The sequence below is a fragment of the Mauremys reevesii genome, linkage group 2, assembly GCF_016161935.1.
Source record: "Mauremys reevesii isolate NIE-2019 linkage group 2, ASM1616193v1, whole genome shotgun sequence".
In the NCBI taxonomy this organism is placed as follows: domain Eukaryota; kingdom Metazoa; phylum Chordata; order Testudines; family Geoemydidae; genus Mauremys; species Mauremys reevesii.
The window spans coordinates 92,726,549-92,745,052 of record NC_052624.1 but is presented as its reverse complement, the minus strand read 5'-3'; the positions used below and the strand labels follow the sequence as shown (position 1 = coordinate 92,745,052).

Genomic DNA, 18,504 nt, shown 5'->3' with positions numbered 1-18,504 from the left:
TTAAAACACTGTTAGGGCCTCACTTTCAAAATCAAGCATGAACAAATCAAACTGTGTGCACAAATGGCCAATAATACATGCAACTGAAGTCTTATGGTTCCAATTATCCAATGTGCAAGTGGTATAATGCTAAGTGTACACTTTCAATTTTGAAAACCAGATTCTGCATATTACCATTCATGCCAGAGAAAATTACTACAAGGAAACGACATTAAAGTACAAACCTTTAACAAGATACTAAACCATATTACACTCAGCAGCGATTTGCTTAGATACAGGCATGGTGGAGCAATACAATTGTAACACCAGCATCAAAAATTTTTAAAATTTCTTCAGTCTTTGTATCTGTTCTCAAAAGTTTTAAATTAAACTCCCCTAATTTAAAGAGAGATATCACAAAGAAAGATTTGTATTTAGATTCTAGCCAGTGTTTCTTTTGGAAATGTGAGCAGGAAGTCAACTTTACCCTTCCCATTTGAACCCTTCCCAGGTATACCAACAGGCATAAGAACATAAGAATGTCCATATTGGGTCAGACCAAAGGTCCATCTAGCCCAGTATCCTGTCTTCTGACAGTGGTCAATGCCAGAGGGAATGAGCAGAACAGGTAACCATGCTGTCTCCCATTCCCAGCTTCTGGCAAACAGAGGCTAGGGACACCATCCCTGCTCAGACTGGCTAATAGCCATTGATAGGCCTATCCTCCATGAACTTGTCTAGGTTTTTTTTGAACCCCGCTATACTCTTGGCCTTCACAACACCCTCTGGCAAGGAGTTCCACAGGCTGACACTGCATTGTGTGAAAAGATACTTCCTTTTGTTTGTTTTAAAGCTGCTGCCTAATAATTTCATTTGGTGACCCCTAATTCTTGTGTTATGAAAAGGAGTAAATAACACTTCCTTATTTACTTTCTCCAGACCAGTCATGATTTTACAGACCTCTATCATATCCCCGTTCTAGTCGTCTCTTTTCCAAGCTGAAAAGTCACCGTTTTATTAATCTCTCCTCATGTGGAAGCTGTTCCAGACTTCTAACCATTTTTGTTGCCCTTTTCTGTACCTTTTCCAATTCCAATATATCTTTTTTGAGATGGGGCGACCACATCTGCATGCAGTATTCAAGATGTAGGCACAGCATGGATTTATATGGAGGCAATATATTTTCTGTCTTATTATCTATTCCTTTCTTAACGATTCCCAGCATTCTGTTAGCTTTTTTGACTGCCGCTGCACACTGAGTGGATGTTTTCAGAGAACTATCCACAATGACTCCAAGATCTCTTTCTTAAGTGGTAACAGCTAATTTAAACCCCATCATTTTATATGTATAGTTGGGATTACGTTTTCCAATGTGCATTACTTTGCATTTATTAACACTGAATTTCATCTGCCATTCTGTTGCTCAGTTTTGTGAGATCCCTTTGTAACTCTTCGCAGTCTGCTTTGGACTTAACTATCTTGAGCAGTTTTGTATCATCTGCAAATGTTGCTACCTCACTGTTTACCCCTTCTTCCAGAACGTTTATGAATATGTTGAACAGCACTGGTCCCAGTACAGACACCTGAGGGACACCAATATTTACCTCTCTCCATTCTGAAAACTGACCATTTATTCCTACCCTTCATTTCCTATCTTTTAACCAGTTATCGATCCATGAGAGGACCTTCCCTCTTATCCAACGACAGCTTATTTTGCTTAAGTGTCTTTGATGAGGGACCTTGAGGCTTTTTGAAGATCTACGTACACTGGATCACCCTGGTCCACATGCTCGTTTTGACCCCCTCAAAGATTGGTGAGGCAAGATTTCCCTTTGCAAAAGCCAGGTTGACTCTTCCCCAACAAATCATGTTCATCTGTGTGTCTGATAATTCTGTTCTTTACTATAGTTTCAACCAGTTTGCCAGGTACTTGAAGTCAGGCTTCATCATCATCATCTCCTCCCCATTACGCCTCTGGCGTTTAGGGCAGTGACGAAGCTCCTCCACTCGTCTGTTTCGTGCAAGTCTTAATGCTGTGCCCCAGGTTTTTCAGCTCGGCTTCCACAGCTCTTCAACATGTTATTTTCGGGCAGCCTCGTTTTTGCTTGCCTTCAAGTGTCCATCTTATTCTACTCTGGTAATGGAATCAGTTTCCATCCGAAGCACGTGGCCAATCCATCTCCAACCCTGCCTGTCAATGATGGTGCTCAGATCCTCTTGGCTGCACTGTGTCAATAGATCTTGGTTTGAGATTGTCCTGGGCCAAAAGATATGGATGTATGGAATACATGGATATGAATGTATGGAATGAAGACAGTTTGAACATACTTCCTCATTCCCCAGCATTCTTCACTATAAAGTAGTGTTGAAAGTATGCAGCTCTGATAAATCTTGAGTTTGGTTTTGGTTTTGTATGTTGATGATTTCCAGACTGTATTTAAGCTCCTGAAATTATTCCTGGCTTTACTGATTTTGTTCCGGATGTCCTGGCTTCTTCCACCGTCCTGGCTGATGGTACTGTCCACATATGTGAATGTTTCTACATTGGTGAGAACATAATCCTCTATCTGTACTGGTGATGGTGAGGCAATATTAAAGGCCATGATATGTCTTATTGCAGTTGATTTTCAGTCCAATTTGCTGGCTGAATGTGTTGTGTCGAGTTGTTTTTTCTTGTATATGGTGTTGGATATTTGATAGGAGAGTGAGATCATCTGCGAAGTCCAGGTCTTCAAAGGTGTTCATTTAATGCCTCTGGACATGTCTTCTGTTGTACGCGTCATTACCTAATCAATGGCAACGCTGAAGAGGATTGCAGACATGACCCACCCCTGACATACTCCTGTTTTGACTTCAAAACTGAGCTCACTGTGATCAACATTGCATGTAAAGTTGAAATAAAAGCTTTTGATGTTGATTATACGGAGAGGGATTCCACAGGCCTGCAGAGTGCGCTGTAGGCTGGTCCTGTGAATGTTATCAAAAGCCTTCTCAAAAGAAAAAAGGTTTACTGGCCTGTAATTGCCATGATCACCTCTGGAGTCTTTTTAAAAAATTGGTGTCATATTAGCTATCCTCCAGTCATCTGGTACAGAAGCTGATTTAAATGATAGGTTACATACCACAGCTAGTAGTTCAGCAATTTCACATTTGAGTTCCTTCAGAACTCTTGGGTGAATACCATCTGGTCTGGTGACTTATTAACGTTTAATTTATCAATTTGCTCCAAAAAGGCAGAATATGCATGTTAATTTATGGAAGCAGGAGTAATATTGAAATGTTTAGGCAGGCCACATCCTAACTGTAAACCTGCATCCTTCATCTCCAGTCAGTTTATATCGAAACTGAAAGTATTAATTGTGATGTCACTAGTCAGAGCTCTTTATTAAAAAAAAAAATCATCTATAGCTGTGCTATTACAGCTAATGGAGATTATCTTTTAACCTAAGAAGCAAGCCTCTCTAATGGTATTTATGAAACAATAAGGGAGAATGAACTTCAGTTAAATATGTGGTGTTCTAAGTCTGAAAGGAAAGTGTGTAAACAGATTCTCATCTCCCCAAAGTTATTTGTCCATGGTATTCTGGAGAGACTATAGCTTTGGTATTGCAGAAAGGATACTTGTACTTTTAAAGAACCAGGATGAGAAGTGTTCCTTTTTCCCACTCCATATCGTTCATTTACACTTTAGTTTTATGTTTGTGGTTTTACTACTATGCACACATATCAGGTGACTGACCTCCCTCCTTCCAGGGCTTCACAACTTTTTATGCTAGTTCTTTAGTTAGATGGCCTGACAAATATTTATCAACAAACAGCTATTATACTTTGACATTTCAACTAAAATTGAATTAAAGCATGAATATAACTGAACTATACCAACATAAACCACTGCATAGCTACACAGTACAAACCTTTACTTCTATCATTTCAGATATTTAATCAGAAAAGAGGATGCCATATTAAAAATGTGATTTGACTTAAACTTCCCTCTACAGAAAAAAGCATCCCTAGCTCTGATAACCACAGAGACCTATGCTTTAAATATATATATTTAACAGAACGGGGTCATCTTACCTCTCCTCTGAGCTATACAGTCGAGCAAGCCCGAAGTCTGCAAGCTTAATCTGCCCTCTGGTGGAAAAAGTAAAGAATTTTTACTGATAAATCTTGTCAACAGATTTAAAAACCAAACAGATGTTTAAAATGCTCTAACATATCTCCAGTTAAACTTCACTAATTCACACTAGTCAGCAGGAGAACCATTACAAATTACTGCATCATCTCAATTAATAAGTATGCTAAGCAATGCAATTTTAAAAAACAAACCATAAGGGATTGTGAAATGTTGTATTTTCTTTTGACAAATGCAGATATACACTTCAAAGAATATTAATGAACATTCAGAGTATACTTTGTAAAATAATCAACGAACAACACATAACTGTACTTATTATGTTGATAAAACTTTGAAGAGGGGAGACTGCCATTTCTGTACATTTTAAGCCTGGCTTTAGTGCTGTGGAGATTACTAATTCACACTTCAGTAACCTTTTACTCAGTAAATTGGCCTATTTACTGGTAACTGTAGATAATAAATATTAAATCATAAGTATTTGCATAGCACCTCTTGTGGGAAGTATACAAAACTAAACACTCCACTCTTAAAATCCCAACATTAGCCTTTGATACAAATGATTTTTCAAAAGGCATATAGGATGCTGCTGCTCAACAGGCAACATACCACGCCAATCTGGAAGGTTGGATGACTTACACTAGAAAGGACATTCATAGGTTTCTATAAGGAAAGAAAAGGACATGGTGCTTTCACAAAGTTTGTTGATTTTAAAAAATCCTTTATTTCTAAATGTTATGTACTAAGTTTATTTATATCCCAGGATATTAGAGAGACAAGGAGGGGTGAGGCAATACCTTTTATTGGACCAACTTCTGTTGGCAGTACCACACATGCACTGAGGCTTATGTTTATATACATACGTGTGAAACATGGATTATCATTTGTGAGCAAGAGTATCAGTATGTACCTAAAATGTGTGTTTGAACACACCTGGTTGCATATTCTTTTAAATTGAAACACTGTACTTCTACACTCCTGAAAGATGAGGTCTTCAGTATTGTACAACGTGACAGATGAGTCTACACACATTTGACTATAAGATCAGATAGTCAAGAAAGCACAGGTCAGAAACTACGCTTTCACATATTCTAATTTAATATGACAAATGCAACTAACAAAAATATCCAAACACAAGACTGGGCTGTAATGGGGGTCTTTAACTATCCAGATACCTGTTAGAAAAATACAGAAAAACATAAAATGTCCAAATATTGGAATATGTTAGGGGCCACTTGTATTAGGAGGAGGAAGGATTCAGGGGAAGCAGCCATTTTAGACTTCATTCTGGTGAACAGGGAGAAACCGATTGTGAATCTGAAGGTTGAAGGCAATTTGGGTGAAAGTGATCACAAAAGGATAGCCGTCATGATTCTTAGAAAGGAAGGAATGAGAGTGACTCCAAAAAGGCAGACCAATAAACTCAGAGAACTGGGAGTCAGGGTCCCAAAGGAAGACAATCTAAGGGAAAAAGGAGTTCAAAAGAGCTGCAATGTATCAGAGACAAAATATTAAAGGCAAACTATCCTGATGCAAAAGAAAGGAAGGAAGGAAGAGAGAGCTCAGTGGTTGGAGTATTGGCCTGCTAAACCCAGGGTTGTGAGTTCAGTTCTTGAGGAGGCCACTTAGGGATCTGGGGCAAAATCAGTACTTGGTCCTGCTAGTGAAGGCAGGGGGCTGGACTTGATGACCCTTCGGGGTCCCTTCCAGCTCTATGAGATACGTCATAATAATATAATATATTGAGATATACCTAAGGAGCCACTACATCAGGAGGTCTTTAATGAGCTGCAAATCATAAAGGAATCCTACAAGAAGTGAAAACGAGGACAAATTGCTATGGATGAGAACAAAAGAATAGCACATAGGGAGAAAACTCAGAGAGGCTAAGGCACAAAATGAGTTACACCAAGCAGGGGACAAAAGGCTATTGATAGAAAAGGTTCTAGAAATACATTAGGAACAAGGCAAAGAAGAAAGTGTAGATCCACTACAGTAATAACAGACACCAAGAGGACTGAAGTATTTAATACCTATTTTGCTCCAGTCTTCACTAAAAAAATTGAGACCAGATACTTAACACACTTAATATTAACAAGAGGGAAGGAATAAGTCAAAATAGGAAAACAACAGGTTAAAGAATATTTAGATAAGTTAGATGTATTCAAGTCAACACGGCCTGATGAAATCACCTTATGGTACTTAAAGAACTAGATGAAGCAATCTCGGAATCTAGCAATTCTCTCTGTGAATTCATGGAGGATGGGTGAGGTCCCAGAGGACTGGAGAAGGACAAATAGAGTACCTATCTTTAAAAAGGGAAACAAAGAGGACCCGGTGAATTAGATCAGTCAGCCTAACTTCAATACCTGGAAAGACAGTGGAACAAATTATTAAAGAATCAATTAGTAAGCACCTAGAAGATAACAGGATAATAAATAATAGCCAACATAGATTTGTCAAGGACAAATCATGCCAAACCATGCTAATTTTCTCGTTTGACAGGGTTATTGGCTTAGTGGACTATAGGAAGGGAAGCAGTAGATATCTTAATTTTAGTACAACTTTTGACCATCCCACATAACATTTTCATAAGCAAACTAGGGAAATGTGGTTTAGAGAAACTATTATAAAGGTGGGCATACACTGGTTGAAAACCCATACTCGAAGAGTAGTTATCAATGGTTCACTGTCTAAGTGGGAGAACGTATGAAGTGGGGACCCTTGGGGATCTGTTCTGCATCCGGTACTATTCAATATTTTCATTAATGACTTGGATAATGGACTGGACAGTATGCTTATAAAATCTGCTAATGATATCAAGCTTAGAGGAGTTGTAAACACTTTGGAGGACAGGATTAGAATTCAAAATGACCTTGACATTTTGGAGAATTAGTCTGCAATCAACAAGATGAAATTAAATAAAATGTTCAAAGTACTAAACTTAGGAACTAATCAAGGAAGGCAGTAGTATTGCTGAAAACGATCTGGGGGTTAATAGTGCATCAAAACTTGAATATGAGTCAACAATGTGATGCAGATGCGAAAAAGGCTAAAATACTGGCGTTTAATAGCAGGGGCGTTTTATGTAAGACACAGGAGGTAACTGATTCACTTTAATTGGCACTGGTGAGGCCTCAGTCGGATTACTGTGTCCAGTTCTGGGTGTCACACTTTAGGAGAGATGTGGATAAATTGGAGAATCCAGAGGACAGCAACAGAAATGATAAAAGGAGAATAACCTTTCCTCATTGGTCAGTTTAACTGGGTATGTTTAGTCTTGATGAATGACGCCTGAAGCGACACCTGATAACAGTCTTCAAATATGTTAAGGGTTGTTATAAAGAGGGCAGTGATCAACTGTTCTCAGTGTCCACTGAAAGTAAGACAAGAGGTAATCGGCTTAATCTGCACAAAGGGAGATTAAGGTTAGATATTAGGAAAACTTTCTAACTGTAAGCAGAGTTAAGCATTGGAATAGGTTTCCAAGGGAGGTTGTGGAATCCCTGTCACTGGAAGTTTTTAAACAACAGATTAGACAAATATCTGCCAAGGATGGTCTAGATCAGTGGTAGGCAACCTGCAGCCTGCATGTGGCCCATCAGGGTAATCTGATTGCAGGCCACGATACATTTTGCATCCACATGGTCCTTTCTGCCTCAGCACAGGGGGATAGACTGATGGCCTAGAGGTCTCTTCCAGATCTATTTTATGATTCTATGATTAAACTCTGAAATTATATTTCTTAGCGCTGGCTGATGAACCTAAGTCCTGATTTTGGTGTTTCCACACAGGTAAAGTAATGAGTAAACAGCAGGAACAGAAACTAAATTGAATGATACTAGGTTCAAAGTTGAAGCTAGTTTTAAAAGTAGCAATAAGCAACCTCAGTAATGAAAGTCTATTTTTCTAGTGATAGAAGAAAGTGACACAAATTGCTAGAATTAAATTAAAAGGTTTCTTGGTTAAGCTGTTACTTTATAACTTTGTGAACACTTTAAAGTTGGTTATATCCATACCTATTATTTAGTAGAATATTTGAACATTTAATATCTCTGTGCAGGAAGTTCTTCTTATGGCAGTAATCCAATCCCTCCATCAACTGTCTCATAAATGACTTTATGTGATTTTCATTAAAATGAACCAAGCCAGATTCCAGGAGTCCCATCAAGTCATGGTCCATATATTCAAAGACCAGGTAAAATGCACCTAGAAAGAGGGGGAAAATTACAGATTTCATAATATTCCAAAATATCTTAGTACTCTACTTTTAAAAGTACAGCCTAGTATTCTTCACATACATTAGAGTGTGTTCATATTTTTGTAAAATCTGGATAACCTTGGAGATGGCACCTTATTTCCAACTGCTTAACTGCATTTAAAACACAGCTAAAAATATATTTTCCTATTACTTTTCTGTGTAAGCAACTGTTGTAATTGTCAGAGATACAGTAAGAACAAAAAGCTAATACAGTGGAACCTCAAAGTTCCGAACACCTCGAGAATGGAGGTTGTTCGTAACTCTGAAACGTTTGTAACTTTGAACAAAACGTTATGGTTGACTTAATACACTTTTGAAACTTTACTATGCTGAAGAAAAGCTTCTCCCCCCCCCCTTTTTTTTTTAAGTAGTTTATGTTTAACACAGTACTGTACTGTATTTCCCCCCCTTTGGTGGGATGGGGGAGAGGAGTCTCTGCTGCTGCCTGATTGAGTACTTCCGGTTCCAAAAGAGTTGTGGGGTTGCCTGGTCAGTTCATAACTCTGAGGTTCTACTGTACAGAGGATATCTGGATAGAGTTACAGTGGCTTTGTCACAAAATACCAATTTTACGCAAAATTGTTTAGCTGGATTAGTGAACCTTGTGGTGAAATCCAGAAATAAAACTACATCTAGGGTAGAGGTGAGCTAACACTGTATTTCTCTGTTATCATCCTCTGATTTATTTTAAAGCTTGCACTGTGGAATTGTGTCAGGAATGAGCCTACTACTCAGACTGGCAGTGCCTACAACACAGACCAGAACAAGTCAGAAGAGGAAGCCCACAAGTCTGCAGCAGCTCTGCAGAGGTCCAGATTTCACATCAGAAGTTAGTTCCCTCACACCTCTAGTGTGGCAGAATCTGTCCCTTTCTCATACTGAAAGGTAAAACATCATTCCACAAGTGATTCCATTAAAATCAACGGGATTACTAGTGAGTCTGGTGCTTAATACTGAGGAACTTTGAATGCTGAATACGTAACTTCAAGTGTTAAGGTAAGAAAACAGCATTAATCTCTGTCTAGAACCTATTTCCTTTCCCCCTTCTCCTCCCTGACCTGCTGCTCAGAGAAGTTCATGGGCTCTCTATAGTAAAACTGAGCCCTCCTTGACCAGCGAGAGGGTTGTAATGAAGAAACTCTATCCTACAGGTTCTCCTTATCCTTGCAAAAGGCCTTCAAGAAAACAGGACCTTCAAGGCTCACCCCTTTATAAAATACTAACATCTACACCGGACAAGAATTCCCAACAGCCTAGGCTCACTATATAATAATGGTCTCACATTAGAAGCTAATGAAAGTCTGCAGTTCAGCAACAGGCACTCAATATGCCACATTTAAATAAGGTTAATACCCAAATGCGTAACTTGAGAAAAGCAAAGGGCTCTGACCAGCAAACGGAAGCTTAGTCAGTCTCCTTTGCTTAGCATTTAAGCAGACAAAAAGAGATTGTTCCTACTCTAAAGAAAATAATATGTTAAGAAACTTGAGATCAAATTAGAAGAGCGACCCTTTTGGGTACTGCACATGGCTCTCCTGGCATTTGTGGCATTTTCTTAAGCTCCCCTCTTTCTGCCTGATTTCAGGCACAGGGAGCTGAGTGCTGATTATAGGATAGCTCCTCAACCCCCATGTTGTCACACATCTACAGAGAGCAAGGGAAGTGCTGAACAAATGGACCAGAGATTACATGATCTTGTCACATCAAGAAGATGGGAGGAAGATAGGAAGGGAAAGGATGGAAGACAGTTTTAAAAGGGAGCTGCAGACAGCCACAGGTCTCCTGATAGTGTGTTGCAATGTTTGCATAATGTTGAGGTTCCCACACAATGGTATGTAGAGAGCTAGCTGTTTACAAGGTGCTAGCTCCTCATTTCCAAAAGCTAGACTTCATTTAAAACACAGATAAAAATGTTAAAATTTTCCTTACTTGCCATGTAACCAATTGTTGTAGTTGCCACAGGGATATTGTGACCTTAAATAAGAAGGAAGGTGGTACATGAAACACTTAAAATGCAGACCACCCAAAGCTTGAACCCACCCCACACCCCCAACAAAATGCACCATCATAATGTAAAAACCACAGGATCAGACTAAAATTTCATGATTTAGTGACTTTTTCTAACCACATCTGATGAAATGGTTCATCAACTCTGCAAAGCCAAATACCACTAATCTTGGGGAAATATTTTGTATTCCTGAGTGTATGGAGGGTACTAATGCTGGTGCCCCATCATCTGAGTGCCTACTTCCCTTCCTTGCATAAAAGAAGACTACAAGCCCATCATATATGCAGTTAAACAGCACAAGATCTCATCTCTAAACATACAGCAAAATGAATAACTCGAGCTATCTATCACTGTGAACTTATCCAGTCAGGCCTAGTGCCTTTTAAAAATCGAAGCAAAAGAACTACACAAAACTCACATTTCTTTCATCTTCCTTTCACAAAAGTTAATAAAGTGAAAAGAGCTTGGAAGAGGCCCTACTATACAGGGGATCAAGCATCTGGACTGACTCTCATTTTGGGTGATTTTGCTTTCACTACACTGTTCAAACAACACACCACAATAGGTGGTGATATCTCAGAAGGATGACAATTATTGTGGGAGCATTGAGAAATAAAAGAAGAATGGCATATGAATTAGCTATGGAGTTGGTTGCTGCTGTTAAATTGTTTTTAACGCTCTCCCAATTAAATACACCAGATTCTCACTCCAATTTTTTATAATGAACATAAGATGAGTACAGCAAATATAGTATAATTCCCATTTTACTCTTCTGACTGTGCTAGTGCAAATGAAAATGGAATGTAACATCAGATTTATGCTGTACAAAATAAACTAAATGAGATACAGTGTTGTATGCAGATTTAACAGTGTTTCAACTGTCAAGCTGATCTGACTTTCTTTTTCTTGCCTACAGTGGAACTGCCAGAACTAGATTACTAAGCAATTATATACTGTTGTATTCATAGGATGAGTGACACTGCAATTTCATATTGCCATAATCAGAAATACGTCATTACAAATTTGATTTTCAGTATTACTCCAACTAATTTTAGTTTGCGACTGCAAGAGACATTAGACCAATCCAAATGAAGTGTTTTGTTTACTCCTTCATAAAAATAAATGCAGGGTTATTTTCATGAGGTGGGCGTGATCTCATGGTGAGAGAAAAGTTATTTATGCTATCTGATCATGTCATATTGTGTGGCAGGACAAAGCAGGGAGCCTGCCATCTTCCCTGCTTCTTACCCTTGCGTATACATCAGGGGATGGGCCTGATATTCAAGGCAGTAATTGGGGCAGGGAAGGAGGAAGGGGAGAATGAGAACACAAAAGAGGCCTTTAGATGGACAGCAGCTTGTTCACTGCACAACAACCAGTTTCTCCCCATAACCCACAAGATTTGGTAGCTCAGTTCATAGCAGCACTAGGCTTTAAGCGTAACCTAGACAAATCCCACATAATTCCCATTCTTATGAGGAAACACCAACTGGCATGGGAACCCTATTTTCCCCTTTCAAGTTAGAGACCAAGAATTTCAAGAACTGTGGGATTAAATTATTCTTCAAAAGAACCCACTCCTCCACACCAGCTTTCCCCATTAGCCACATTTCATGAGGCAGTGCAACGGGAGCAAAAAGTCCCGCTACGCTAAATTTCATGAAATCCAAATAAACTGGTTACACCAAATTACTTATTTAATTTATACATTGCTCATCTTAGTGCCTGCTATGTTAAGGATCTGAACTGCTTCAATAAGTACCTATGGGGAGGGAGGCAAGCAACAGTCCATTTCCACATGCTGGAAGAGAGCACTCACAGTGGGATGTCTTTGCTCAATTCCCTTCGCTAAAACCATGCAGCTCATCTCCCTTCCTTCTGAGTTAAACTTCCTCAACATTACTTGGAGTTGATGGAGAAGCAGCTGGATAGTGGTAATAATGATCAGTTCTGAACATGAGATAAGAGACAGCAACTGAATCTATTAAGGAGGTACATGATATAAAGGAGACCTGGGTGGACAGAAACAATTCTTGTCTTACTCTTTTTATTAGCATCTGGGGAACTCATTTTTTAGACCCTGGGTATGCCTACACTGCAATAAAACACCTGCAGCTGGCCCATGTCAGCTGATGGGCTCATGGATCTGGGCTGTAGCGTTATAAAAGTGCAGTGTTTGGGAGGAGAGCCCCACAGCCTGGTCTCCAGCCCCAGCCAGGATGTCTACACTGCTATTTTATAGCCCCACAGCCTGAGCCCTCTGACATGGGCCAGCTGAGGGTGTTTTATTGCAGTACAGACATATCTAGTATTTTTCAAGAGATGCTGATCTTTAAAAGGAGATCTCACTTTCTAGCTCTTATATAATTAGAGCATCTGTTTTTTATTTCCATTCTAGGGGCTCTGTCAATGGTAAAAAGCAAAAGTTCCTATTACCAGACAACCAACTGAGCTGGAATATGATGCTCTAAGGTGTGTATGCAAGATGGATGTGACTATAAAAATATCACTAGTGTGGTTTGTAGTGTAGGAAGGCTCCACCTGGGACCTGTAAAACCTGGCAAGATGTCCTCCAGGCATCTTCAAAACGGACACATTTATGCTTTTAAAACTTATTTATTTATTTTTTATTTCCACACTGGGGTAACTGACTTGGGAGGTCTGACATAAGCTGGTCACCAAACCATGCATTTGTTGCCAGAGTATGGAAGATGGTGCTCTCATTCATTGGTGGAAGTAGGGCTTAGAGAACGCTGAAAGTCTAAACAATTGAGAGTACTAAGCCGATACGAAACAATATTTTATGAGGGAAAAATGGGGATTACTCAGATCTAATCAGACACACAGATTAGCTCTCCTGAGTGAATGGTCTGGAGAGATCAGAGTCTATTACTAACATTTTCTAACAAACTAGATTAGACAAAAACCTGTAAACATTTCTCAAAGTGATTTTCCTTTTTTCTTTATGTAAAAAGTGCATTTTTACTAGCAAAATGTATACATACTTCCACTCCTGTTTTTTAACTCTTTTTCTTTATACTTAGCTTGTAAGAGTTTTAAATATGGCAGAAATAAAATATTTGTCTTAATTCCTCTCTCTTTGTGACAAAGAACAGTACATTTAAAGAGACTGAGTCTAAGGGTATGTCTACACTACCCACCGGATTGGCGGGTAGCGATCGGTTCATCGTGGATCAATATATCGCGTCTCATCTAGACGTGATATCGATCCCCGAACGCGCTCCCGTCGACTCCGGAACTCGACCAGAGCGAGCGGCGGTAGCGGAGTCGACGGGGGAGCCACGGCCGTCGATCCCATGCCGTGAGGACGGGAAGTAAGTTGAAATAAGATACTTCGACTTCAGCTACGCTATTCATGTAGCTGAAGTTGCGCATCTTACATTGACCCCGCCCCCTAGTGTAGACCAGGCCTAACATAATACCTTTGTCCCATAGTGATGACACTTGGGGAAGAGAGCTATGTCTGCCTTCTCTGAGGAGGCAGCCCAGGTGAATGGCACCTCCATTAGCCTCACCTGTGTGAAAAGTCTTGGTCAAAGTGCTGTATCCTCATTGATGCTCCATCCATGTGTGTCACTAGGACACATTAGGACTTCTGGGAGCATATCCCATGGTTCTTTGTGCTGCAGTAAACTGAGCCACTCCAACTGTCTCTCTGTGAACCATGACATAACTATTCTGTCCTTCTGGGCACATGGGGGGGAAACTGTGGGAAGGTCCTCAACTATCAGCATTCCAGTGATTTAACCTCACTGCAAAATGGGTAGGTTATGAGACTGAGTGAAAGTGAACCCATGCTCTAACCCACACCCCAGCCAAGGCAGCTAGCCCAGGATGAATGCACCACCTAGGTGAGAGATGGTTTTCAATAGAGACTGGAGGAAAGTTGTGGCAATGGCTGAGTAAGAGCCAAGGCTAATTCTGCAGTGGAGATGCACCCAAAGAGGTCTGGTAGCAACATAAACAAATGCAGTTTTACTTTCTAAAAGTAATTATCAATTCCCTTGATATGGTTAGTTTTGTGGTCAGGAAAAAGCAGCTGTGAAAAGCTCCCTTCTATCAAGCCAATCTATAAGGAACTGTGGTAAAGAAACGTACAAACAGAATTAGGAACTGAAGAGTAGGGAAGACATTCTCCTGATGGACATCTCATCTCTAGTGCAGGCCCCAACAGCTGCCGATTAGAATGTATAGTACAGTGGTCAGGCTGAACCATATGAAATTATTACGGTTACATTAGACAAACTGTACACAGAAGGGAACTTTTCTGGTCCTGCTCTAAGACTGCCAATTACTAGAAGGAAAGCAGTGCCTATGTTAAAACAGTACTGATACTATATCCCAACAGATATAGAACAAACTTCCCCAAAACACACACTTTCAGAATCCTCATAATTTGTTAACAGGATGAGACATCCTGTCTAATGGAATTAACAGATATATGGAAAGTTTTTTAACTTCCTGTGTTGACATTTTATGGACAATAAAGGTACCAAATAAGACTATGTCAGAATCCTTCCTACAAGCATTGAAAAAACAGGTTGTGGGACAGGGATGATAAACGTAGGTCTAATCTTCACTCTGATGGGAAAGAGTGTAAGGTGATGCAAACTGTGGTGCTTGCTTTCGTTCGTTGGTTCCTTTGTCACTACTTTTGTTTATTTTATTACAATTTGGTTACATTTTTATTTCTCATTATACTGATTACAACTCAACTGAGAAGGCATACAAACATTTAAAAATCCATGAGGCATGTATGTCACTTAATTTCACTGCAAGAAATCACTCTGATTAGAGATCACCTCCTGTCTTCAAAATCAAGCCTTCTATGTCATCTTCCCAAACTGTACATATTTGTATATATATTTTAACAATTTCAGTTACACTGAACTATACAGTGAATTTGTTTCTCAAATTTATGTTTAAAATCCTAATCAAAACAGAACACTAGTTTGAGGTGCTTGAAAACCGCCAATATTTTTTATAGTTTTGCTAATTTCTAAATAAACAAATGATTAGTCTTGGATTTTTTAAGTGACACTGAAATATTTATACTCAATCTGTCCGTATTTTTAAAATAAGATTCAGTTCAGCGGTGTTTGGGTTTGTTTATGTGTGTGTATGCGCACGCACACACACAAACACACACCTCTACCTCGATATAACGCTGTCCTCGGGAGCCAAAAAATCTTACCACGTTATAGGTGAAACCGTGTTATATCGAACTTGCTTTGATCCACCTGAGTGTGCAGCCCCACCCCCCCGGAGCACTGCTTTACCGTGTTATATCCGAATTCGTGTTATATCGGGGTAGAGGGGTGTGTGTGTGTGTGTAAATAAATCAGTAAGATGAGGAAATGCAATCAACATAATCAAACTATAGCAATTAAATAAGAAAAACGGCTAGACTATGTCATTTGTTCCTATGAAAGTTCAGGATTGTTCTTTGTAATACATTTATTAGTGTACTGCCCTGTCCAATTTTTTATATGAGCCAACAGCATAGCTTGCACCTCTTCCCTTAGGAAATTTTATTTTCAGTTTTTAAATCTCACTAAGTATCTGGTTTGAACTGTACTGCCCAGATGCAGCAACTCATATTTTCCCCAAAGTTAATCTTATCCTGTTTTCTGCCCATACACACAAAATATTAAGGCTGAGAAGTCAAGCACTCAAAAATTAGGAAATGCCAGAATTAAGGTAGTTTGTGCAACCTTAGTTCAGCCCCCTTCTGTGTATGCATTTTGATGCACTACTTTCCCCCAGGACTCCTGCATCATCCAGTGCACAGAATGGACAGTTCTCACCTAGTGCTCAGCAATTCAATTTTTTAATTTCTCCTCATTGTTTAATGTTTGGCTCTAGGTCATATTTACTGCACACTATTCAAATCTTACTACTAAGACATATTTATTAATTTCCTTGTAGGCTTTTTTATGGTGCTCCATCAGTATAGTACCGGAGAGCTTTATAAATATTAATTTATCTTTCACAGATCTTCACAGCCCTGTGAAATGAGGGGATGGGATTATCCCCATTTTACTGATGGGGAGAGGAAGCACACAGAGATTACAGCAAATAGTATCCACTAGTTTTGGGTAACCATTTTGAGATGCTTAGGACCTGATTTTTCAGAGTAATTGGCAATATATATAAATTGGCAGAATTCAATTTTTATTGACAGAGGTGTGTTATTTTAAAGCATTTTTTTCAATTTTTACTGATTTACATTTTCACAGTTGTGGGAAATTATGAAAGGGTCAAACAATTATTTAATGACAGAAAATGCTGAGATTCAAAAAGTCAAAGTTTTATAACCATTAAAAACAAAAACTGTCAATATCACCTGTCCAATATACAAAGTAAATAGCCTTAAATCAAACTCTGAGTTCTCAAGAAGCATTTTTCTTACTTCTATTATTATTATTATTACTTCTATTATTTTTCTTATTTCTATTATTATTGATGGAAATATTTTTTCGTCAGTTTCTGTGTATAGGGAAATTGACATTTACGGATAAAAACCTCATCCTTCCAAGCCTAACTATATAGCACTTTTGAGTTCAAAGGACAACTCCCATGAACTTCAGCTGCAGTCAGGGTAGATAATTTAAAAACAAAACAAAAACAAAAAAAACAGATTTTTTTAATTTAAATCTTATTTAAATTAAATACAGATTGATTTTTTTAAAATTAAACCTATTTAAAATTTAATTTTAAATTGAGAACTAGTGTTGTGGCCTAATCTTACTATAAGCTATTAAAATCTTTTAAAGGAAATACAAAAAATAAATATTCAGCAGTATGTTTGCTGCCAGAGTTTTAAAGAAAGTCAAATCACTCAACTGGTGTAAGTCACTGGCTAGGCACCTGGAACCAGAGTTTAATGAAGTAAAAAACGAGCTTTTGATAGAAACAGCCTCTTCTGCAAGTGTAGAGAGAATATTTTCTTCATTTCAGTTTGTTCAATTAATGCTAGGGTCACCAGATGTCCCAATTTTATAGGGACAGTCCCAATTTTGGGGGCTTTTTCTTATAAAGGCACCTATATCTTCCCCCCGACCTGATTTTTTACACTTGCTATCTGGTCACCGTAATTAATGCAATTCAATGACTAATTCCTTCAGAGCTAAGAAACCAACTGGAAGTTGAACAAGACGGAAAGCTTCTTTTCCTCTTCCAATCTATGAATTAAAATCCAAGTGGAAGAGGGTGGGAACTATTAGTTCTAAAAGCTGGAAGAACACAGGGACCAGAAAAAAAAGCAGTTCAATTCACTAACTACAGATACTTTATTTAATAAATCAGTTAGTTTAAAATGTAAAACATGGTTTGATGAACTTTTGGATAATCATTTTCCCCCCATATGTATCCAGCACATTTAAGGTAGTTTTACTGAATGTAAAAAAATGTAAATGTTGTTTTTGTGCATTTTTAACTGAATATGAATTTCCATCCACACAGAGCTTGACACAAATTACAAGTAAAAAGTTAATCTAGCAAATAACACATCATTCACCATTTCTAACAACAACGTTAAAAATCTGAATCTGAATAAAGGTAAATTAAGTCACAGGATTGCTTAAATAAATGTGTATAGCTACAGCAACTCCTCCTGCTTGGCAAAAAGCAGCACCAAATTTAGTGTGAAGTCTATGCGGGATAGTAAATCAATATGTTGTAAATCAAGAACCAATTTATAACTAAAAAGTACAAATGATTTAGATTAAGGTTTCTTTCTGGGTGATTTAAATCATCATTAAAATCAGTGACTTAAATCAATCCACCCTGGTTGCAGCTGTGAGGGCTCAGCACTTCTGCAAATCAGACCCCAGGATCTCAAGTCAGGCACCCAGAAATGAGGAACACACAATTCATGGACTGCATATGACAAGTTTAGTTTCAGCAACTTGCCCAGCATCACACAGGAACTCTGGGACAGAGGGAGGGATAGAATCCAATAATCCAAGGCAGCATTCAACTGCTTTAACCAGGACACCCTCCTTTCTTTTCCTGTGATCCCCTGCCTCATTCACTTTACATCTGCCAACTTCTGCAGCAAATGAAGCAGATAATCTCCTTCAATATACAACCCTGAGC

General features: G+C 38.7%; 1 protein-coding gene across 2 annotated transcripts in view; it reads right to left on the bottom strand.

Annotated features, from left to right (window-relative positions):
* The window catches only part of CDK13 (cyclin dependent kinase 13), a 66,091-nt gene that overhangs the window by 14,190 nt on the left and 33,397 nt on the right, over positions 1–18,504 (bottom strand). The window contains exons 6-8 of one of the 2 annotated variants that reach the window (XM_039525899.1): positions 10,305–10,349; positions 8,134–8,323; positions 4,057–4,113 (exon numbers count right to left, since the gene is read on the bottom strand). In XM_039525899.1, coding sequence (XP_039381833.1) covers positions 4,057–4,113; positions 8,134–8,323; positions 10,305–10,349 — 292 coding nt within the window. The remainder of the gene's footprint in view (positions 1–4,056; positions 4,114–8,133; positions 8,324–10,304; positions 10,350–18,504) is intronic. The other variant, XM_039525900.1, reaches the window with a different exon arrangement.